Source organism: Oncorhynchus clarkii, chromosome 23, assembly GCF_045791955.1.
Source record: "Oncorhynchus clarkii lewisi isolate Uvic-CL-2024 chromosome 23, UVic_Ocla_1.0, whole genome shotgun sequence".
Classification (NCBI taxonomy): Eukaryota; Metazoa; Chordata; class Actinopteri; order Salmoniformes; family Salmonidae; genus Oncorhynchus; species Oncorhynchus clarkii.
Window position 1 is genome coordinate 1,987,501 of NC_092169.1, and position 19,664 is coordinate 2,007,164.

At 40.4% G+C, this 19,664-nt stretch overlaps 1 protein-coding gene across 2 annotated transcripts in view; it reads left to right on the forward strand.

Annotated features, from left to right (window-relative positions):
- LOC139381606 (myopalladin-like) overlaps positions 1–19,664 on the forward strand; it is a 44,449-nt gene that overhangs the window by 9,627 nt on the left and 15,158 nt on the right. For both annotated transcript variants that reach the window (XM_071125258.1, XM_071125259.1), the window contains exons 3-10: positions 5,722–5,897; positions 6,115–6,163; positions 7,846–8,308; positions 11,050–11,142; positions 11,336–11,477; positions 11,736–11,759; positions 16,311–16,427; positions 17,900–18,614. In XM_071125258.1, the coding sequence (XP_070981359.1) occupies positions 5,722–5,897; positions 6,115–6,163; positions 7,846–8,308; positions 11,050–11,142; positions 11,336–11,477; positions 11,736–11,759; positions 16,311–16,427; positions 17,900–18,614 (1,779 nt within the window). The remainder of the gene's footprint in view (positions 1–5,721; positions 5,898–6,114; positions 6,164–7,845; positions 8,309–11,049; positions 11,143–11,335; positions 11,478–11,735; positions 11,760–16,310; positions 16,428–17,899; positions 18,615–19,664) is intronic.

The following is a 19,664-nucleotide window of genomic DNA, read 5'->3' on the forward strand; positions in this document are numbered from 1 at the left end:
TTTTTGCTCTGACATGCACTGTCAACTGAGGGACCTAATATAGACAGGTGTGTGCCTTTCCAAATCATGTCCAATCAATTGAATTAACCACAGGTGGACTCCAATCAAGTTGTAGAAACATCTCAGGGATGATCAATGGAAACAGGATGCACCTAAGCTCAATTTCAAGTCTCATAGCAAAGGGGCTGAATACTTACGTAAATAAGGTATTTCTTATTTTTTTTTCTTTGCAAAAATTCTAAAAACCTGTTTTCACTTTGTCATTATGGGGTACTGTGAGTAGATTGCTGAGTTTTTTTTAAGACTGTAAGGGGTCTGAATACTTTCCGAAGGCAATGTATGAGCCTGAAAACAGGAGATTACGCATCACATAGCATGATCTGAGTACAATTTGATTATTTTACTGTTGAAGACATTATTTAAAAAAATAAGTAATAATAATTTAACTCGGCAAGTCAGGTTAAGAACAAATTCTTATTTACAATGACGGCCTACCCCGGCCAAACCCGAACGACGCTGTGCCAATTGTGTGCCGCCCTATGGGACTCCCAATCACGGCCGGATGTGATGCAGCCTGGATGCGAACCAGGTACTGCAGTGACGCCTCTTGTACTAGGATGCAGTGTCTTGGGATGCAGTGTCTTGGACCACTGCGCCACTCGGGGGCCCAATCTAAATGGACATATGAAAGAAGTGCAGGAATCAAGGGTGAGTGAGCAATAAGATGCAAAGTGAGACAATTAAGATATTCAGAATGTTGTTGACATTGTCGAATATGAACACCAGTTAAACACATTTTGAAATGTATAGCTTTCTTTTGTTTCAAAGAAAAGAAGGCCAGTAAGAAAATCTGTTTTTACAGGTATTTTGTAAATGATCTCAGGGTAATATTTGCTTGTTTGGGCTTGAATTTGCAAATATTCAGATATGCCTCGGGGTATTCATGATACTGAGCGGGTATTTACATACTGATACCCATGGACTCCAGTCCTTTTAGTGAGAGGGTACAGTAAACTCAGAGAAGTGTCACAATTCCTAAGTATAGATCAGCTATTAGTTATACAATACAACTGTCACTGTGTTTGTCATAAGATATGTCGATTGTGACAATGCTCTGTGTGGGATAGTCAAGACAAAGTTTTCCGTTTTCTAAGACGTCAAGGGAGATCTGCATGTTTGACGGGTGATTTTAGCAAACAGCTGACAAAGTGCTGTGTGTTCTGTTTTATGTCTGTAACATTAGATCATTGCAGTGTTTGTGTGCAGCACTCTAAATGTCAGTGGGTTTTTATCAGCTCATAACAATGTTCTTAAATATCTGAACACAGATTGTGGCCTGTTTGCCAAGAAATAACAGTAACAGAATGTGGTGTACTAGTTTGAACCGTTGGTCAAAGATTCCTGCTTGAATTGATAGACAGAGAGAGGTCACCTGAGTGGTCAGAATAAGCGGGGGCCAGCTGAAGGTCTCACTAGACGATGCTAACCTACTGACACGCTCTGGTCACTGATGTTTCTCTCCACCGTTTTGGGACTGGCAGTGGCACTGGGCACATTAGTGTCTTGTGGTGGAATGGAATTGGCTGAGTTGTTAGAAACGTGGAAGTAGGATTTGGTAAAACAGTTGATATGATAGGTGTGTATTTGAAATGTTATATTGTGTTTTATGTCCGTTCTTAGTGCTGTTATGCTGTCTGATTTATTTGTATTGTGTCAATGTATTAAGGCTCTATAGATTGTCAGTGTATTGTGCTTGTGTATGAGTTCATGTTTTGCTCCCTCTCCACGCTAGACGTTTTATCATTATCAATATATTAAGGAGCTTTTGCCTCTTCGCTTAGTATTTCATATGATGTGTCATGTCATTTTGTTAGAGCTTGGCACTGTACACAGTTGCTGTCTGTCAGTTGGTGTGTTAACTTGGGTTTGTTCTTGATGTCGTGGTTATGTTCTCTCAGTATTAAAACTAGAATCCTTAGTTGCTACATCCATTTTTGACGTATAAATGAATTATATATATACCCACTGACATATCTTATAAATGCCTCATGAGCTCAGTTCAACTGTCGTACCCCATCAGAACCCAAAATACAAGCTTTTTTTTATTACAATGTTTTTGAACAATGTAAATGTAAACAAACACTGTATAGCCTCAAAACATGGTTACAACTATCATTTTGATATCATGGATGGTCAGTCCTTGCATCCATATATGTCTATTCATTTGAAAGTGGTTACATTTCTCCAGGCCCCTGCCTCCACTTTTTTACCAAAACACAGGCAGGGTGGCCACTTTGTTATTGTTTCAATTAAGGATTCTAGCTTTAAGTGTGCTCTGTATCACCTCCTAGGATTTAGTAGCTCTGGTGTGTCAGGGAATGGTATTGTGCGTATTCTCAGTCTGTTTAATATTGTGTGTATGCAATTGGGACACCCAGTCATAGCCTTCCTAGGCTTTGGGGCGTTCTGTTGGGGGGGGCTTTCCTCTCTAGGGCGGGAGTCTGGAGGGAAAATAGCCTTGACAGGTGCAGCAGCCAGGCAGTCTACGTAGAGATTAGCCAGCTACTCTACTACTCATACTTTCAAATTAGACCCTTACTCATTAGAACTGACATGCTTTGCCAGATGGACCTTAGGCAGTACATTCCAGTGATGTCTCCTATATGTACATTGCGACCAAGTATCAGCCACACATCAGGAGTAAAGTGGGTGATTGCATCAGGGATATTTTGGACACTGGATCCTCTTTCTTGATAAGAATCTCAATTGGGATTTTCCATCTTCTCTAGGGGGCACACCAAAGAGGACCACCTCCCCTTGGAATAAACTCAAACCTTTGCTGAACTATCCAGCAAATCCTTTTGATAGGCTCGCTGGTTTGTTAGAGATTGGGTAGCAGACTTGCAATCCTAGAAAAGGATTCAGAACATCCTCCGCTTATACTGTGTATTGCATTCTGATTGGTTTGATTTGAAACTTTGTCCAATAGTGAGTGAGAGAGAGCAACCCGTCTCTACGTATTTGACTGGTTTGTGACTCACTGACACCGGCCCTGGTTAGAGGGGAATAAAGCAGCCCACGAGTTAACACACACAGGAGAAGATAAACATGGACATGTACATGGGGATGGTTTTTGTAGTCACGCATCCCATGCACATAAACTCAGCAAGAAAAGAAACGTCCCTTTTTCAGGACCCTGTCTTTCAAATATAATTCGTAAAAATCCAAATAACTTCACAGATCTTCATTGTAAAAAATGTAAACACTGTTTACCATGCTTGTTCAATGAACCATAAACAATTAATGAACATGCACCTGTGGAACGGTCATTAAGACACTAACAGCTTACAGACGGTAGGCAATTAAGGTCACAGTTATGAAAACGTAGGTCACTAAAGAGGCCTTTCTACTGACTCTGAAAAACACCAAAAGAAAGATTCCCAGAGTCCCTGCTCATCTGTGTGAACATGTCGTAGGCATGCTGCAAGGAGGCACGAGGATGGCAGATGTGGCCAGGGCAATAAATTGCAATGTCCGTACTGTGAGACGCCTAAGACAGCGCAACAGGGAAACAGGACGGACAGCTGATCGTCCTCGCAGTAAGGCAGGTCCTCACCAGACATCACCGGTAACAATGGAGGCACAAACCCACCGTCGCTGGACCAGACAGGATTGGCAAAAAGTGCTCGTCACTGACGAGTTGCGGTTGTGTCTCACCAGGGGTGATGGACGGATTCACGTTTATCGTCGAAGGAATGAGCGTTACACCGAGGCCTGTACTCTGAAGCGGGATTGATTTGGAGGTGGAGGGTCTGTCATGGTCTCGGGCAGTGTGTCACAGCATCATCGGACTGAGCTTGTTGTCATTGCAGGCAATCTCCATGCTGTGCCTTACAGGGAAGACATCCTCCTCCCTCATGTGGTACCCTTCCTGCAGGCTCATCCTGACATGACCCCCCAGCATGACAATATTTACTCCCTTGGAGAGTGTGGGTCAGGCTGGCTAGCCAATCAGGGCCTGGAGAGACTGCATAGCTATAGAGCGTGCACGGTGTTGAGACACATGGCTATTGTCTGATTTGGCTGAAGGCATGAGCTGGAGGAGATGTCGATCTCTCACCGGAGGGGGAGAAAGGGTAAGGATGGGTGAGAGTCAGACCGCACAGCTCCAGTCATACATAAACAATAACACACACGCTAGAAATTAGTCCCACAGCGCTCTCGGCAGGGGGACTCTGTAACACTGAGTATTTATATTTGACTGCATAGTCTCAACTTTATTTTGTATTTTTTTGTGTATGCAGAACATGAATTAATGCTGGATCGTTTAGGCCCATAGCTGTCTGAAGGCTTTGTAGCTGACTTATACATATGTCTGGTGAACTCTGCTAAGAGATCTTGTCTACATGTCTATCTGATATATTTTACACTGCAACATTGCCTCATCCTCCCAAAATAGATCTACAGTACAGAGACATGGTGGCTGGTCGGCTTTTCAGTACACAGAGTATGAGAGGATACCAGTTAGTACAATAATATAGGTTTAGTATTTGGCCGTTAAATCATCTCTGATTTGTCTTTATGGAGTTGCCATTCTAGCAGATCAAGGACTCCATTGATGTCATACTGGAAATACTAGCCGTTTTTTTACATGAAGCCTGAAAGACAACTTCCTGTAAATTCATACTTGAACATCTTTAACTGAATATTGTAGTAGAGAATACAAAACTAGAAATAGTTTTGCTCTATTAAATCTGTAAACTTTTGGGGGTATTTATAGAAAATCGTTAAGTTAGTTGAGGTGGTTTTAAACTAGTCACAGTCAGGTATATAACAGTAGTGTATATTTTTCATCTTCAGAACATTATTCATTTAGATTTTACATCGATCACTATTGGCATATAGCAAGTGGTAACTAAGGGCTCATTTGGCATGGTAAGGTGGTGTGGTGGTTGCGGCTTGTTTTACAGTGTAAGAGTGCTCACCAGAACTTCTTCCCCTGACCTGATTGTAGCTACACTTACTTGTCGTTGACCAAACATACGTAATGGGAGGGAGCTGGGTCAAGACACTCACCACATACACTAATGAGTTATGACTGGAAGAGAGTTGCCAATACAGAATATATATATATATATATTTGTCCACTCAACTTGAACTTCATTTAACTTATACTGAGTGTACAAAACATTAGGAACACCTGCTCTTTTTCCCTGACAGACTGACCAGGTGAATCCAGCTATGATCCCTTATTGATGTCACCTGTTAAATCCACTTGAATCATTGTAGATATTTTTTAGGAGACAGGTTAAAGAAGGATTTTTAAGCCTTGAGACAATTGAGACATGGATTTTGTATTTGTGCCATTCAGAGGGTGAACGGGCAAGACCAAAGTTTTAAGTGCCTTTGAATTGGGTATGGTATTAGGTGCCAGGCGCACCAGTTTGAGTGTGTCAAGAACTGCAACGCTGCTGGGTTTTTCACGCTCAACAGTTTCCTGTGTGTATTGGGAATGATCCACCACCCTAGGACATCCAGCCAACTTGACACAACTCTGGGAAGCAATGAAGTCAAAAGGGCTCTGTGTTCCTACTGTTTTGTACACTCTGTGTATATTTTGAAGTTGGAAGCAGTTAGATGTTATACAGCGATTACGCACAATGGGTGGAAGAGCTAATGTAATGACACTAAAAGGAGCATATGTATTGTGTGGCTTTCCAGGTGGTTTTGTGAGGGGAAGGAGCTGGAGAACTGCCCTGACATTCAGATCATCAACAACGGCGAGTTGCACTCTCTGACCATTGCCGAGGCATTCGAGGAAGACACAGGGCGGTACTCTTGCTTTGCATCCAACTTCTACGGCACAGGCTCTACGTCGGCCGAAATCTACGTCGAAGGTGACCATTGAGTTTCGACCTTCAAGTCAAGTGACCCATCTAGAGTGCATCGTCACATAAATACTTACTATACAACCTAAAAAGTATTACTGCTATTTAATGAGTATCTCCTCTGGTACAAATGTTTAATTTTAAGTTAAAACATTAATATAGACAATCATACTAAGATCATCCCTACTAGTGTGCTGCATATCACCCTCTTTTATATTTTATACAGGTGCCTCCTCTACAGATTCGGAGGGGGAACAACATTCTGAACTTGCACAGTGAGTACTCTACTCTTCCTCTACTCAAAATATCATTAGAAAACATTTAATTGGGTAGTAAAAGCAAGCTCAAAGGTTTACATTCTGCAATGTAACAGGCCTCTCAGTGTAGCTCATACAGTGCCTTCAGAAAGTATTCACGCCCCTTGACTTTTTCCAAAACTTTTTGTGTTACAGCCTGAATTTAAAATGGATTAAATTGATATTTTGTGTCACTGGCCTACACACAGTACCCCATAATGTCAAAGTGGAATTATGTTTTTAGATTTTTTTTTTTACAAATTAATATAAAATGAAAAGCTGACATGAGTCACTAGCATTCAACCCCTTTGTTTATGACAAGCTAAATCAGTTCAGGAGTAAAATAAAAATATGCTTACCAAGTCACTTAATACGTTGCATGGACTCTGTGTGCAATAATAGTGTTTAACATGATTTTTGAATGACTACCTCATCTTTGTACCCCACACATAAAATTATTTATAAGGCCACTCAGTCGAGCAATGAATTTCAAACAGATTCGACCACTAAGACCAGGGAGGTTTTCCAATGCCTCATAAAGAAGGGCACCTATTGGTAAAAAAAAGCAAACATTGAATATCCCTTTGAGCATGGTGAATGTATTAATTACACTTTGGAGGATGTATCAATTCACCCAGTCACTACAAAGATACAGGCATCCTTCCTAACTCAGTTGCCGTAGAGGAAAGAAACCGCTCAGGGATTTTACTATTAGGCCAATGGTGACTTCAAAACAGTTAGTGTTTAATGGCTGTGGTAGGAGAACTGAGGATGGCTCCACAACATTGTATTGTCCACAGTACTAACCTAATTGACAGAGTGAAAAGAAGGAAGCCTGTAAAAAATAAAAAATATTCCAAAACATGCCTTTGTTTGCAAAAAAGGCACTAACGTATTATTGCAAAAAAGCAATTCACTTTTTGGCCTGAAAACAAAGTGTTGTGTTTGGGGCAAATCCAATACAACACATTATAGAGGACCACTCTCCATATTGTCAAGCATAGTGGTTACTGAATCACGTTATGGGTATGCTTGTAATTGTTAAGGACTGGGGAGTTTTTCAGGATAAAAAAGAAATGGAGGCAAAATCCTAGAGGAAAACCTGGTTCAGTCTGCTTTCCAGCAGACACTGGGAGATTAAATAACCTTTCAGCAGGACAATTACAAAAAACACAAGGCCAAATCCACACTGAAGTTTCTTACCAAGGATACATTGATTGTTCCTGAGTGGCCAAGTTACAGTTTTGACTTAAATCTACTTGAAAATCTATGGCAAGACCTGAAAATGATTCTCTAGCAATGATCAACAACAATCCAGATGTGGACAGGTCTTAGAGACTTACCCAGAAAGAAAAAAAAAAAAAGTATTGACTCAGGGATGTGAATACTTATGTAAAATGAGATATCTCTGTATTTCATTTTCAATACATTTCCACAAATTGTTTTAATTTAGTCATTATGGGGTATTGTGTGTAGATGGATGAAGAAATAAACAACAATTGTATCCATTTTGAATTCAGGCTGTAACACAACAAAATGTGGAATAAGTCCAGGGATATATGAATTCTTCCTGAATGAACTGTATGTCACTTTAAAAATCATTTTAGCCCAGTGGGACCTAGTTAGTAACAATGTATCCTGTTTCTCTTGTAAACCTAAAGACTACAGAGGACCCGAGCTCAGCCGGGTGCCCAATCTTTACCTCCAGTGGTCAGTGTTGTGTCTCTGTGTGTGGATGACGCAACCATCTGCACTGAAGAACAGCCACAGGAGGCCACCTCACTGCCTTCTAGCCAGGTAGTCACTGCATCTGTACCTGTCCAGGTAACTACTAATGTCCTTCCTGTTACGGAGGTGACAACAGCACCATCCACCCAGGTGGCGTTTACATTGGTCCCTGCCCAGGAGATGTCAGCACAGTTACCTGTCCAGGTAGTTTCTACTCTAGATCTACCACCTGTGGACACGGCGTCAGTTCTGTCACTGCCAACACCGCCACGTGTCCCAGTGACGTCCACACCATTACCGACACAGACAGTCTCTACCACGGCACTACCGCTGACCCAGGTGGTCTCCTCTACACTGCCTGCCCAGGTTGCTGCGGTACAGATGACTCTAGCTGAGGTAATAATCTTCTCAATCTCTGGCTCCTGAATATCCTGCAAACATTTCAATGTAAATGAATGATATCTGAAATATTACATGTGTCAAAAACTTTCCTTTATGCTCAGTAATCTTTATTCAAGACCCACACAGTACTTGACAATCATGTGTATTTGTGTTTGCTTAAAGTGGAACTGACACCAATTTAGTAACATTAAATGGTATTAAGATCTGTTCATATACACCCTCAGGAAGAATATGATGCATTTGTTTTGTGTGTGACAAGCTAGCACACGTAGATATGCTAATCTTCATGTTTTCATACATCCATAAAACATTTGGAAATGACAAGAGTCCGGTATTTGTGAAAATTCTACAGTAATATGAATGGGAAAGTAAATTCCTCATTTTGTGGCCGTGATGGGTTCATATTCCTGAAGTAGCCATACAACAGATTACCATGCACATCTCTCATTTAATTGGCCTAGTATAGATAGGCTACTGTATATTTCAAGTTTTGCAATCCCATAGGTAGCGCGGTTTATGCTATAATGTACAGTCGTATTTAACAGGTGAACAGTTGACATTGAAATAAGCCTATATATATGCTACTGTAAATACTGCAATTGTTTCAGAATTCACGGACAGTCCATATTTAGGTTGGAGGAAAGGTTGATGCAAAACATTGTTGAATTCAAATGTTCTGCTGACAGGTCGACAACAATTGGCCATTGTTTTATCCTATAGAAATACACACAATCATTGCCAGCACAGCATAAATTACTGCAGTTTTTTTTTAAATTGCCAAGCCAGTAAAGCTAGTTTATGTAAAATAGTTGACAATAAGGGTAGGCTACAGTGTTGCTGTGCGACATCATTACCTATTTAATATCAGAGCCTATACCAAGGCAGGACATAGAAACCCAATGTTGATGAACTAAATATTGAACAACAATTAGTCTTTCGCATAGAAGTGTGGGCTGTAGCATTTAGCCTACTTTAGCCTACTAGCCTAAATTGTTTTGAATATACAATCACTCTTGCAGAATGCGCAGGCATTCGCTCTATAGGCAACGTGCATTTAGTTTGTTTTGATATTTTGCAGTGACATTTTCATTCTGTGCACACCTATACAGCAGGGGTTCCCAAACTTTTTCACTCAGACCTCCCTTACAGCATTCGAATCATCCCATGCACGTCGATTTCTATCGGCACAAGCACTGTTCATGACACAAACTGTTCACACCCCTCTTGTTGGCGGAGAGAAATGTTTGCAGGTTGAAAGGTTATGTCTTACATGAAATGGATAAGGACAGGGGGACACCTAGTCAGTTGTCCAACTGAATGTATTCAATTGAAATGTGTCTTCCACATTTAATCCAACCCCTCAGAATCAGAGAGGTGCAGGGGGCTGCCTTAATCGACATCCACGTCTTCGGCGCCCGGGGTACAGTGGGTTAACTGCCTTGTTCAGGGACAGAACGACAGATATTCTGTCCCAGAGACCTTGTCAACTCGGGGATTCGATCCAGCAACCTTCCGGTTATTGGCCCAACTCTCTAAAAAGGTGAATGGAGGGCGTTTTCCAGGCAGAGTTTTAATGCTCGTTCACGTGCTCATAGTTTTATGGCAGGTCTGATTTATAAAGGAGAACATAAGTGTGTATGGCGTGCGGCAAGTTTATTTATCTCAATATTTGTGCACATGTGCAGACATTTCAGAAATGGATCCCACAGATATTTTGTCTGTCAAATGGCCTAGGACTACAGCAAATGTCCCTGCAAAAGATTAACATTCTGCCATCACCTCCAAAGACAGCAGTATTTTCAGAAATGACGCACTCAAATATTAAGTGTGAAATACATAACTGTTATAAATGAGCCCCCTGAAAACACTGCACATGCACAAAACTATTGAGATTTATAAACTTGGCACTCGCCATACGTTTCCCATTATAAATCAAGCCAGTTGTAAAACTGTGTATACTTTAGAAGTAATGGAATTCGACCAAGACGGTATCTAAATGAAATAGCAATTGCGAATTTGCGATCAAATGTCTTTGGAGGTTCTGGCAGAACGTTTCCTTTTGCAGTGACATTTGCTGTATTTGACTGTTTCTGATAGACAAAAACAATTGCAAAATGCTATCAACCTGTAACAGATCGTTTGAATTCAATAATGTTTGGCATTTAGCCGACTTTTTCCAAACCCATATGCTGCACTGCACCCGAATTCTGAAACATTGTCTACTTAGATTTATTTTTGAACTACAGTGGTAGCCTACACGCTTCAATGCAAAATATCAACTGTCTGTTCACCTGTTTAATTCTACTGTATGTTATAAACCGCGCTCACTTTCAGATCAAAACAATGAAATTAAAATAGCCATCTAATAGAGCATGCATATGCATGGTCTAAAGTTTGCGGAAGGATAACTTCAGTTTTTATAAATGCCAACTGGCGCATGCGTGTTTTAGGGCATATTTTGTGCGTACGGAATGCTTATGAGGCCCCTAGTGATAACTTGACATCAGTCCAGTTGCTAGATAGCTAGCTAGCTACAATTACATTTTTTTGTCAAATATTACCTATTTTTTTTAAACTCTTAAAAAGTTGGTTTTGAAGCATAAAATGTGAATTTGATATTTTAGACCGATATTATGATTGTGTTTGTATGATTGTGTTTGTTTAATGTCATTTCTGCAAAGTAGTTAAAACGATGTCAGTTCCACTTGAATTGATGAAATCCTTTTTGTTTTCAGAACCTAAATGGAGACAGCTATACTCTAAGTCCAGACATCTATCCTCAAGGTCTAGACGGGAGGCCTATTATGGCTGCCCCTGTTTTCACAAAGGTACCCCGCTAATATTATATCCATACAATGAATAATTAGAAGACCTGTACAATGTCAACTTCATCATCAAACTTCGAACAAAATATGACATATGGTACATTTTTAAAGCTCATGTACTTAATTAAGAAACTGCATGTTTTGTGTGTGATGATAATAAACTTATGATGGCTGTGCACTCTACTTGGCCCCTCAGAGTCTGCAGGACCTGTTGGCATCGGAGAGCGAGCTGGTGGTGCTAGAGTGCCGTGTTAAAGGAGTCCCGTCCCCCAAGGTGGACTGGTACAGAGAAGGAACTGTCATGGAGGACTCCCCTGACTTCAGGATCCTGCAGAAGAGTAAGACCAAGACCTTCCCTCTTTTACTGTGTGTCGGAATAATGTACATTCCTCTTAGTTCTGTGATTTACCTCAATTCTCTTGTATTAGTTTATTAGTACATTTTCACTTGAAGTTAATAAATGGAAGCATTTTTGAAAACTGTTAAAGTATAAAAATACAAAAAACTGAGAGGAAGTTTTTTAGAAGGCTGCATGAAGAACAGAAAGCTCTGATTTCATACGATAAAATATATATTAGCATTTTCTTCATTTTTAGAGCCTCGATCCATGGATGAATCAGGTACGTATTATGCAAAGGAGAGACTGTCATGGTACAATTAATACAATTGTAAAATCTTAAGATGCAGCATATTTCTGCATGTATCAAAATATTTTATGTTATGTGTTACTGATATGTACATTTTATTCACAATATACAAGCATTAGATACAATGGCCTCAGAAAGTCAAAGTCCTACTGTAGCTTAGGTGATGTTTTCTATGAACCAGTGTACACCATTCCTCTTTCCAGATGTTTAGAGTATCTGGCTGGGGCTGTAGCTTCTGTAAGTCCTCTGCATAAAAAAACAGTTTACTTCTCCTAAAACTCAACCTTATAAGGAACCTTAACAACCTGTGTCGGTTGAACTATCATGGTTACAGAGCCTTTCAGAGTGTCTGAAACGCAGGGAAGCACTCGTGAATGGAAGCAAATGTAGCTGCTGTGCCATTGGGGAAAACAGCTCACTTACAGCATATGCATTTCATGAATGCGTATTAGTTCTCTGTATCTTAGAAAAGACAATCTATTGAGCAATAATTATACAGTATATAGAAATGCAGACATATTTTACAATGCAGAGGCTTACTGTATTTATTTTTCACTATACATATACCGTACATACAGTAGGTTAGCTACATAGTACAGCTACCATGCTGCTATACAGTGAACAAAAAGTAACAGGCAACAATTTCAAAGATTTTACTGAGTTTTGTATTTGTATTTATTATGGAACCCCATTAGTTGCTGCCAAAGCAGCAGCTACTCTTCCTGGGGTCCAGCAAAATTAAGGCAGTTTATACAAATTTAAAACATTACGATACATTCACAGATTCCACAACACACTGTGTGCCCTCAGGCCCCTACTCCACCACTACCACATATCTACAGTACTAAATCCATGTGTATGTATAGTGCGTATGTTATCGTGTGTGTGTGTGTATATGCATGTGTCTGTGCCAATGTTTGTGTTGCTTCACAGTCCCCGCTGTTCCATAAAGTGTTTTCATCTGTTTTTTAAATGTAATTGTACTGCTTGTGTCAGTTACTTGATGTGGAAAAGAGTTCCATGTAGTCATGGCTCTATGTAGTACTGTGTGCCTCCCATAGTATGTTCTGGACTTGGGGACTATGAAGAGACCTCTTGTGGCATGTTTTGTGGGGTATGCATGGGTGTCCGAGCTGTGTGCCAGTAGTTTTGACAGACAGCTTGGTTCATTCAACATGTCAATACCTCCACTTTCAGCCAGGAGAGATTGACATGCATATTATTAATATTAGTTCTCTGTGTACATCCAAGGGCCAGCCGTGCTAACCTGTTCTGAACCAATTGCAATTTTCCAATGTCCTTTTTTGTGGCCCCTGACCACACGACTGAACATTAGTCAAGGTGCGACAAAACTAGGGCCTGTAGGACCTGCCTTGTTGATAGTGTTGTTGAGAAGGCAGAGCATTGCTTTATTGTAGACAGACTTCTCCCCATCTTAGCTACTACTGCATCAATATGTTTTGACCATGACAGTTTACAATCTAGTGTTACTCCAAGCAGTTTAGTCATCTCAACTTGCTCAATTTACACATGATTTATTACAAGATTTAGTTGAGGTTTAGGGTTTAGTGAGTGTTTTGTTCCAAATACAATGCTTTTAGTTTTCTAAATATTTACAGCTAACTTATTCCTTTCCACCCACTCTGAAACTTAACTGCAGCTCTTTGTTGAGTATTACAGTCATTTCAGTCGCTGTAGTAGCTGATGTGTATAGTGCTGAGTCATCCGCATACATACAGTTGAAGTCAGACGTTTACATACACTTAGGTTGGAGTCATTAAAACTCATTTTTCAACCACTCCACAAATGTATTGTTTACAAACTATAGTTTTGGCAAGTCGGTTAGGACATCTACTTTGTGCATGACATGAGTCATTTTTCCAGAAATTGTTTACAGACAGATTATTTCACTTATTATTCACTGTATCACAATTCCAGTTGGTCAGACGTTTACATGCATTAAGTTGACTGTGCCTTTAAACAGCTTGGAAAATTCCAGAAAATTAGCTTTAGAAGCTTCTGATAGGTTAATTGACATCATTTGAGTCAATTGGAGGTGTACCTGTGGATGTATTTCAAGGCCTACCTTCAAACTCAGTGCCTCTTTGCTTGACATCATGGGAAAATCAAAAGAAATCGTGGGAGCAATTTCCAAACGCCTGAAGGTACCACGTTCATCTATACAAACAATAGTACACAAGTATAAACACCATGGGACCACAGAGCCGTCATACCGCTCAGGAATGAGTCTCGTTATGTCTCCTAGAGATTAACATACTTTGGTGCGAAAAGTGCAAATCAATCCCAGAACAACAGCAAAGTACCTTGTGAAGGTGCTGGAGGAAACGGGTACAAAAGTATCTATATCCACAGTTAAACGAGTCCAATATTGACATAACCTGAAAGGTTGCTCAGAAAGGAAGAAGCCACTGCTCCAAAACCGCCATAAAAAAGCCAGACTACAGTTTGCAACTGCACATGGGGACAAAGATCGTACTTTTTGGAGAAATGTCCTCTGGTCTGATGAAAAATAAATAAAACTGTTTGGCCGTAATGACCATCGTTATGTTTGTAGGAAAAAGGGGGAGGCTTGCAAGCCGGAGAACAACCTCCGAACCGTGAAGCACGGAGTTGACAGCAACATGTTGTGGGGGTGTTTAACTGCAGAAGGGACTGGTGCACTTGAGGATCATGAGGAAGGACAATTATGTGGATATATTGAAGCAACATCTCAAGACATCAGTCAGGAAGTTAAAGCTTGGTCACAAATGGATCTTCCAAACGGACAATGACCCCAAGCATACTTCCAAGGTTGTGGCAAAATGGCTTAAGGACAACAAAGTCAAGGTATTGGAGGGGCCATCACAAAGCCCTGACCTCAATCTTATAGAAAATATGTGGGCAGAACTGAAAAAGCGTGTGCGAGCAAGGCGGCCTACAAACCTGACTCAGTTACACCAGCTCTGTCAGGAGGAATTGGACAAAATTCACCCAACTTATTGTGGGAAGCTTGTGGAAGGCTACCCACAACGTTTCAGTTAAACAATTTAAAGGCAATGCTACCAAATACTAATTAAGTGTATGTAAACGTCTGACCCACTGGGAATGTGATGAAATAAATAAAAGCTGAAATAAATCAATTCTCTCTACTATTATTCTGACCTAAAACAGGGAATTTTTACTAGGATTAAATGTCATTGTGAGTTGTGAAAAACTGAGTTTAAATGTATTTGGCTCAGGTGTATGTACACTTCCGACTTCAACAGTGCATATGTTGATCACAGATACCTTAAAAAAAAAAGTATGGGCATGGATCAGAAAACCAGTCAGTATCTGGTGTGACCACCATTTGCCTCATGCAGCGCGACATACTTCCTTAGCATAGAGTTAATCACGCTGTTGATTGCGGCCTGTGGAATGTTGTCCCACTCCTCTTCAATGGCATCACGATGTGATGGCGCTGGATGAATGGCACGACAATGGGCCTCAGGATCTTGTTACGGTATCTCTGTGCATTCAAACTGCTATCAATAAAATGCAATTATGTTTGTTGTCTGTGACTTATGCCTGCCCATACATAACCCCACCGCTACCTTGGGCACTCTGTTCACAACATCAGCAAACCGCTCGCACACACAACGCCATACACGATGTCTGCCATCTGTCCGGTGCAGTTGACACCGGGATTCATCCGTGAAGAGCACATTTCTCCTGCTTGCCACTGGACATCGAAAGTGAACATTTGCCCAATAAAGTTGGTTACAACACCAAACTGCAGTCAAGTCAAAACCCTGGTGAAGACGACGAGCACACAGAGGATTTTCCCTGAGACGGTTTCTGACAGTTTTTGCTGAAATTCTTCAGTTGTGCAAACCCACAGTTTCATCAGCTGTCCGGGTGACTTGTCTCAGACCATCCCGCAGTTGAAGAAGCTGGATGTGGAGGTCCTGGGCTGGGGTGGTTACACATGGTCTGCGGTTGTGAGGCCATGTGGACGTATAGCCAAATTCTCTAAAATAACGTTGGGGGCGGCTTATGGGAGAAACATTTACATTCAATTCTCTGGCAACAGCTCTGGTGGATATTCCTGCAGTCAGAATGCAAATTGCATGCTTCCTTAACTTGAGACATATGTGGCATTGCATAACAAAACTGCACGTTTTATATTGTCCTTTTATTGTCCCCAACTCAAGGTGCACCTGTGTAATGATCATGCTGTTTAATCAGCTTCTTGATATACCACACCTGTTAGGTAGATGGATTATCTTGACAAAGGATAAATGCTTACCAACAGGGATGTAAACACATTTGTGCACAACATTTGAGAAAAATAAGCTTTTTGTGCTTTTTCTGGGATCTTTAATTTCAGCTCATGAGAAATGGGACCAACACTTTACATGTTGCATTTTATATTTTAGTTCAGTATAGTAATTTTTCTGCACTTTAACCTATCAGTCATGTTGCCTGAACTTCAACAATGACATTCAGCTGGTGCTCATCTCCCTAATTTTGTATTCCCTTTAGAGGAAATATGCACTTTGGTCATTGCTGAAGTCTTCCCTGAAGATTCTGGAAAATTCACTTGCACTGCAAGCAACAAATATGGAACTGTATCCAGTATCGCTGCACTAAGGGTGAAAGGTAATGTCACTGGCTTACAAAGTTTAGACTTGGAAGTTCTATTCGTAAGATAATATTTGAAGACTGTTTACAGTGCCTCGTGAAAGTCTACACACACTTGCATAGTTTTCACATTTTTTTTTTTTTATCCACAGTGAAAGAAAAAATTATAATTTTTCTGAAATTAATAAAAATATAAAACAGTCCTGATTGCAATGGTCTTCAAACTCTTTTCTGTGGCACATCTAAATAAGTTCAGGAGCAAATATTTTCATTCAAAATCACACAACAATCTGTTTGTCAAAGTTGTGGTTATCATGATTTAAGAACAACTTTTACCTGTCTCTGGAATGTCCCTCAAATTGATAGTGAATGTCAAACAATGATTCAACCTCAGAGCCACCAATGAGCTTTATAAGCATGTCTGGGATTTATTTTTCTCCACACGCATAGATCAGGGGTCTCTAAGAAATAATTCCAAGACACTGAATATCCCTTTGAGTATGGTCAAGTATGGCAATTGGAAACGACATCACTATGAGTCTTAGGATTCATTGGCTAAGCTGAGAGAAAACTGTGCATTGATTAACAACATTGCATTCACTCCACATTACTGGCTTTTATGAAAACATTTTTTTTTTTAAAGAAGCCCGTCTTAAAAAATCCACTCCAAATCATCAATTATTTACGTTAAGTAATACTGCAAGACAACATTGCAAATAAATTTACTTTTTGGCAAAAATTAAAAACAAAAATGTTAGAGTCAAATACAACCTATCAGATTGGAACTCTCTGCATTTTCAAGTATTGTGGTGGAAGCATCATGTTATGGGTATCCTTGTCACCGGCAGAGACTGAGGAGTTTGTCAGGAACAAAATAAATATGATAGGTTCAAAGCCCAGGTAAAAAAGTAAGAGAAACTTACTTCAGTCTTCTAAATACCTAACCCTGGAAATTAGTTTTCTTTTTCAGCGGGTCAATTTTACAAATTGTAATGCCAAAGACACAACATAAGGGCTTTCCAAGAGGTGTTAAGTGCTTCTGAGTGGTCCAGCCTCAGCCCTGACTTAAATCTGATTTTAAAAGCAGGTTTGAATATTGCTGTCCATCAATTTTTCTGAACTTCAGCAATAAAATACAATAAAAAAAGACAATGGATAAATGTTGCCCAAAGTTGGTAGAATCTTATTCAAAATAATTCACACAGCTGTAATTGCTGCCAAAGGTGCTTCCACCAAGTATTAACTCAGGGGTGTAAAGACGTACGCAATCATGCCATGTTTGTTTTACATTTTTGTATAAATTTAGAACATTTTCTATAATTGTTCTTTCACTTTGAAAATGTGGAGTAGGTTGTGTAGATTAGAAGGGGAAAATCCAATGCAATCCCATTTTGGAGGTAATTTCAAGGCAGCAAAATGTGAAAACTGTGAGAGGGATGTTTAGACTTTCACTTGGCTTTGTAACTATCCTTCTCCCTGTACCTCATTAGGAAATGAAAACACCAACAACAACCACGTGAAAACTCTCGTAGGCACTTTAACAATGGAATCCACACAAGTTCCAGAGCCTTCTTCATCAGATCTCACTCTGCCCAGACTAAAGCCTCAAGCTGAGGCTCTTGTCACCAACAGCATCAAGCCTCACTCCAGCACCATCCGCCTGGATCCCTTCAGCTCCAGCAATTTACGACTGGAACCTCTGAGCACCAGTACCCTCCGTCTAGACCCTCTGAGCTCCAGCATGCTGCGCCAGGTGCCTATCAGCCCCAGCATGCCCAGCCTGGATCCACTAAGCCTGGGCAGCAGCCTCCGTATAGGCACCCGTAGCTCCAGCGGGCTATGCCCGGAGCCCCAGAGCAGTGGTGAGATGCCCAAGACGGACCAGGGAGACTCCAGAGCCTTTTCAGTGTTACCTGACCCTCCCGTTGGTCTTTGGCCTAAGGTGGAAGGGACTCCTATCCATAAACCTGAGCCCCCTCCCCATGTAAACCTCCCTGATCCCCCCAACTCCTCCTGCCTTAAGCCTGGGGTTCTGGTTAACCACAACGGGCCCAGGTCCAGCTCCAGGGCAGGCCTCCGTGTGCACTTTAAACTGCCTGAGGATGAAACGGAAAACCAGAGTGAAGCATCCAATAGCCATTCATATGAAGATATGTCGCAGTTGGCCAATAAGGAACCACCTCCAGTACTGGCCAAGCCCAAACTGTAAGTATTCTAATTCTCAAGTATTTTTCAACTTATCTAGTATCACTTAACTTAAGACAAATCCTAACATGATTTAGCGCCAAATGAACAACCAATCAGACCACAAACTCCCAAATTTTGCACCTGCAGTTGATTTTGTTACGAGAAAATAAGCTTAATTATAAAAGTCATTCTATAAAAGGTTTGATCTCAGTCTTGTGGTGTATTTTTTCAATTGCGGTCCTTGTTTTGAAATGAAGAAAGCAGCTTGAGTTGTTTGGGCTGTATTTAAAACAGTAAACATTGAAGGTGGGAATGTCTCCTCTTGAGCTCCCTATCAGATCTGCTACATTCCAGTTGTAATTTGTCTACTGAATACATATATGTGCTTAACTATGTGGAGTTTAAAACTACAAAAAACTGAGGTTGGGGATTTCTTAACATACTTAAGTGCAATGCTATGCTTTTTGCATGCACGTGCTATGAATTGTTGCACTCTGCTATTGTGTTTTTCATATTTCTGTTCGATCAAGGCACTAAGATGATATGTGTTCTGCATAGTGTTAATAATAATAATTGATTGAGGGACAATAAGTTATTGTCTTGTTTTCACTCTACATTATCAAAGTGACTGATATTGAATAAGAAGCTACAGAACATGCATCTCAGTAAGGGCATTATAACTAATTTAAAAAGTGCTAGAATAATGCAATGAAAGGTCTTATACCAAGCTTGATACAGAACATTACTGACATTTCCAACTGCAGATCTGAGTGTGTTTAGAGTCTGGATGCTCCCTGGATACTCCTTCCTATACGTTAAAAGGGCAGACTTTATCAAACCTTCCCCTGAAAGACACATTGTGCTCATTACTTTTTACGGAACTGTGTCTCGAGTATTTGTAGTTATTCGGGTGAGGAACACATTAAGACAAACATATGGTTTAATTATAGCCTGGTCTCAGATCTGTTTATACTGTCTTGCCAATTCCTATGGTTTGGCGTGACAAGGATTTATGAATTGGCAAGACCACATAAACAGATCTGGGACCAGGCTAGTTTTATTATATAA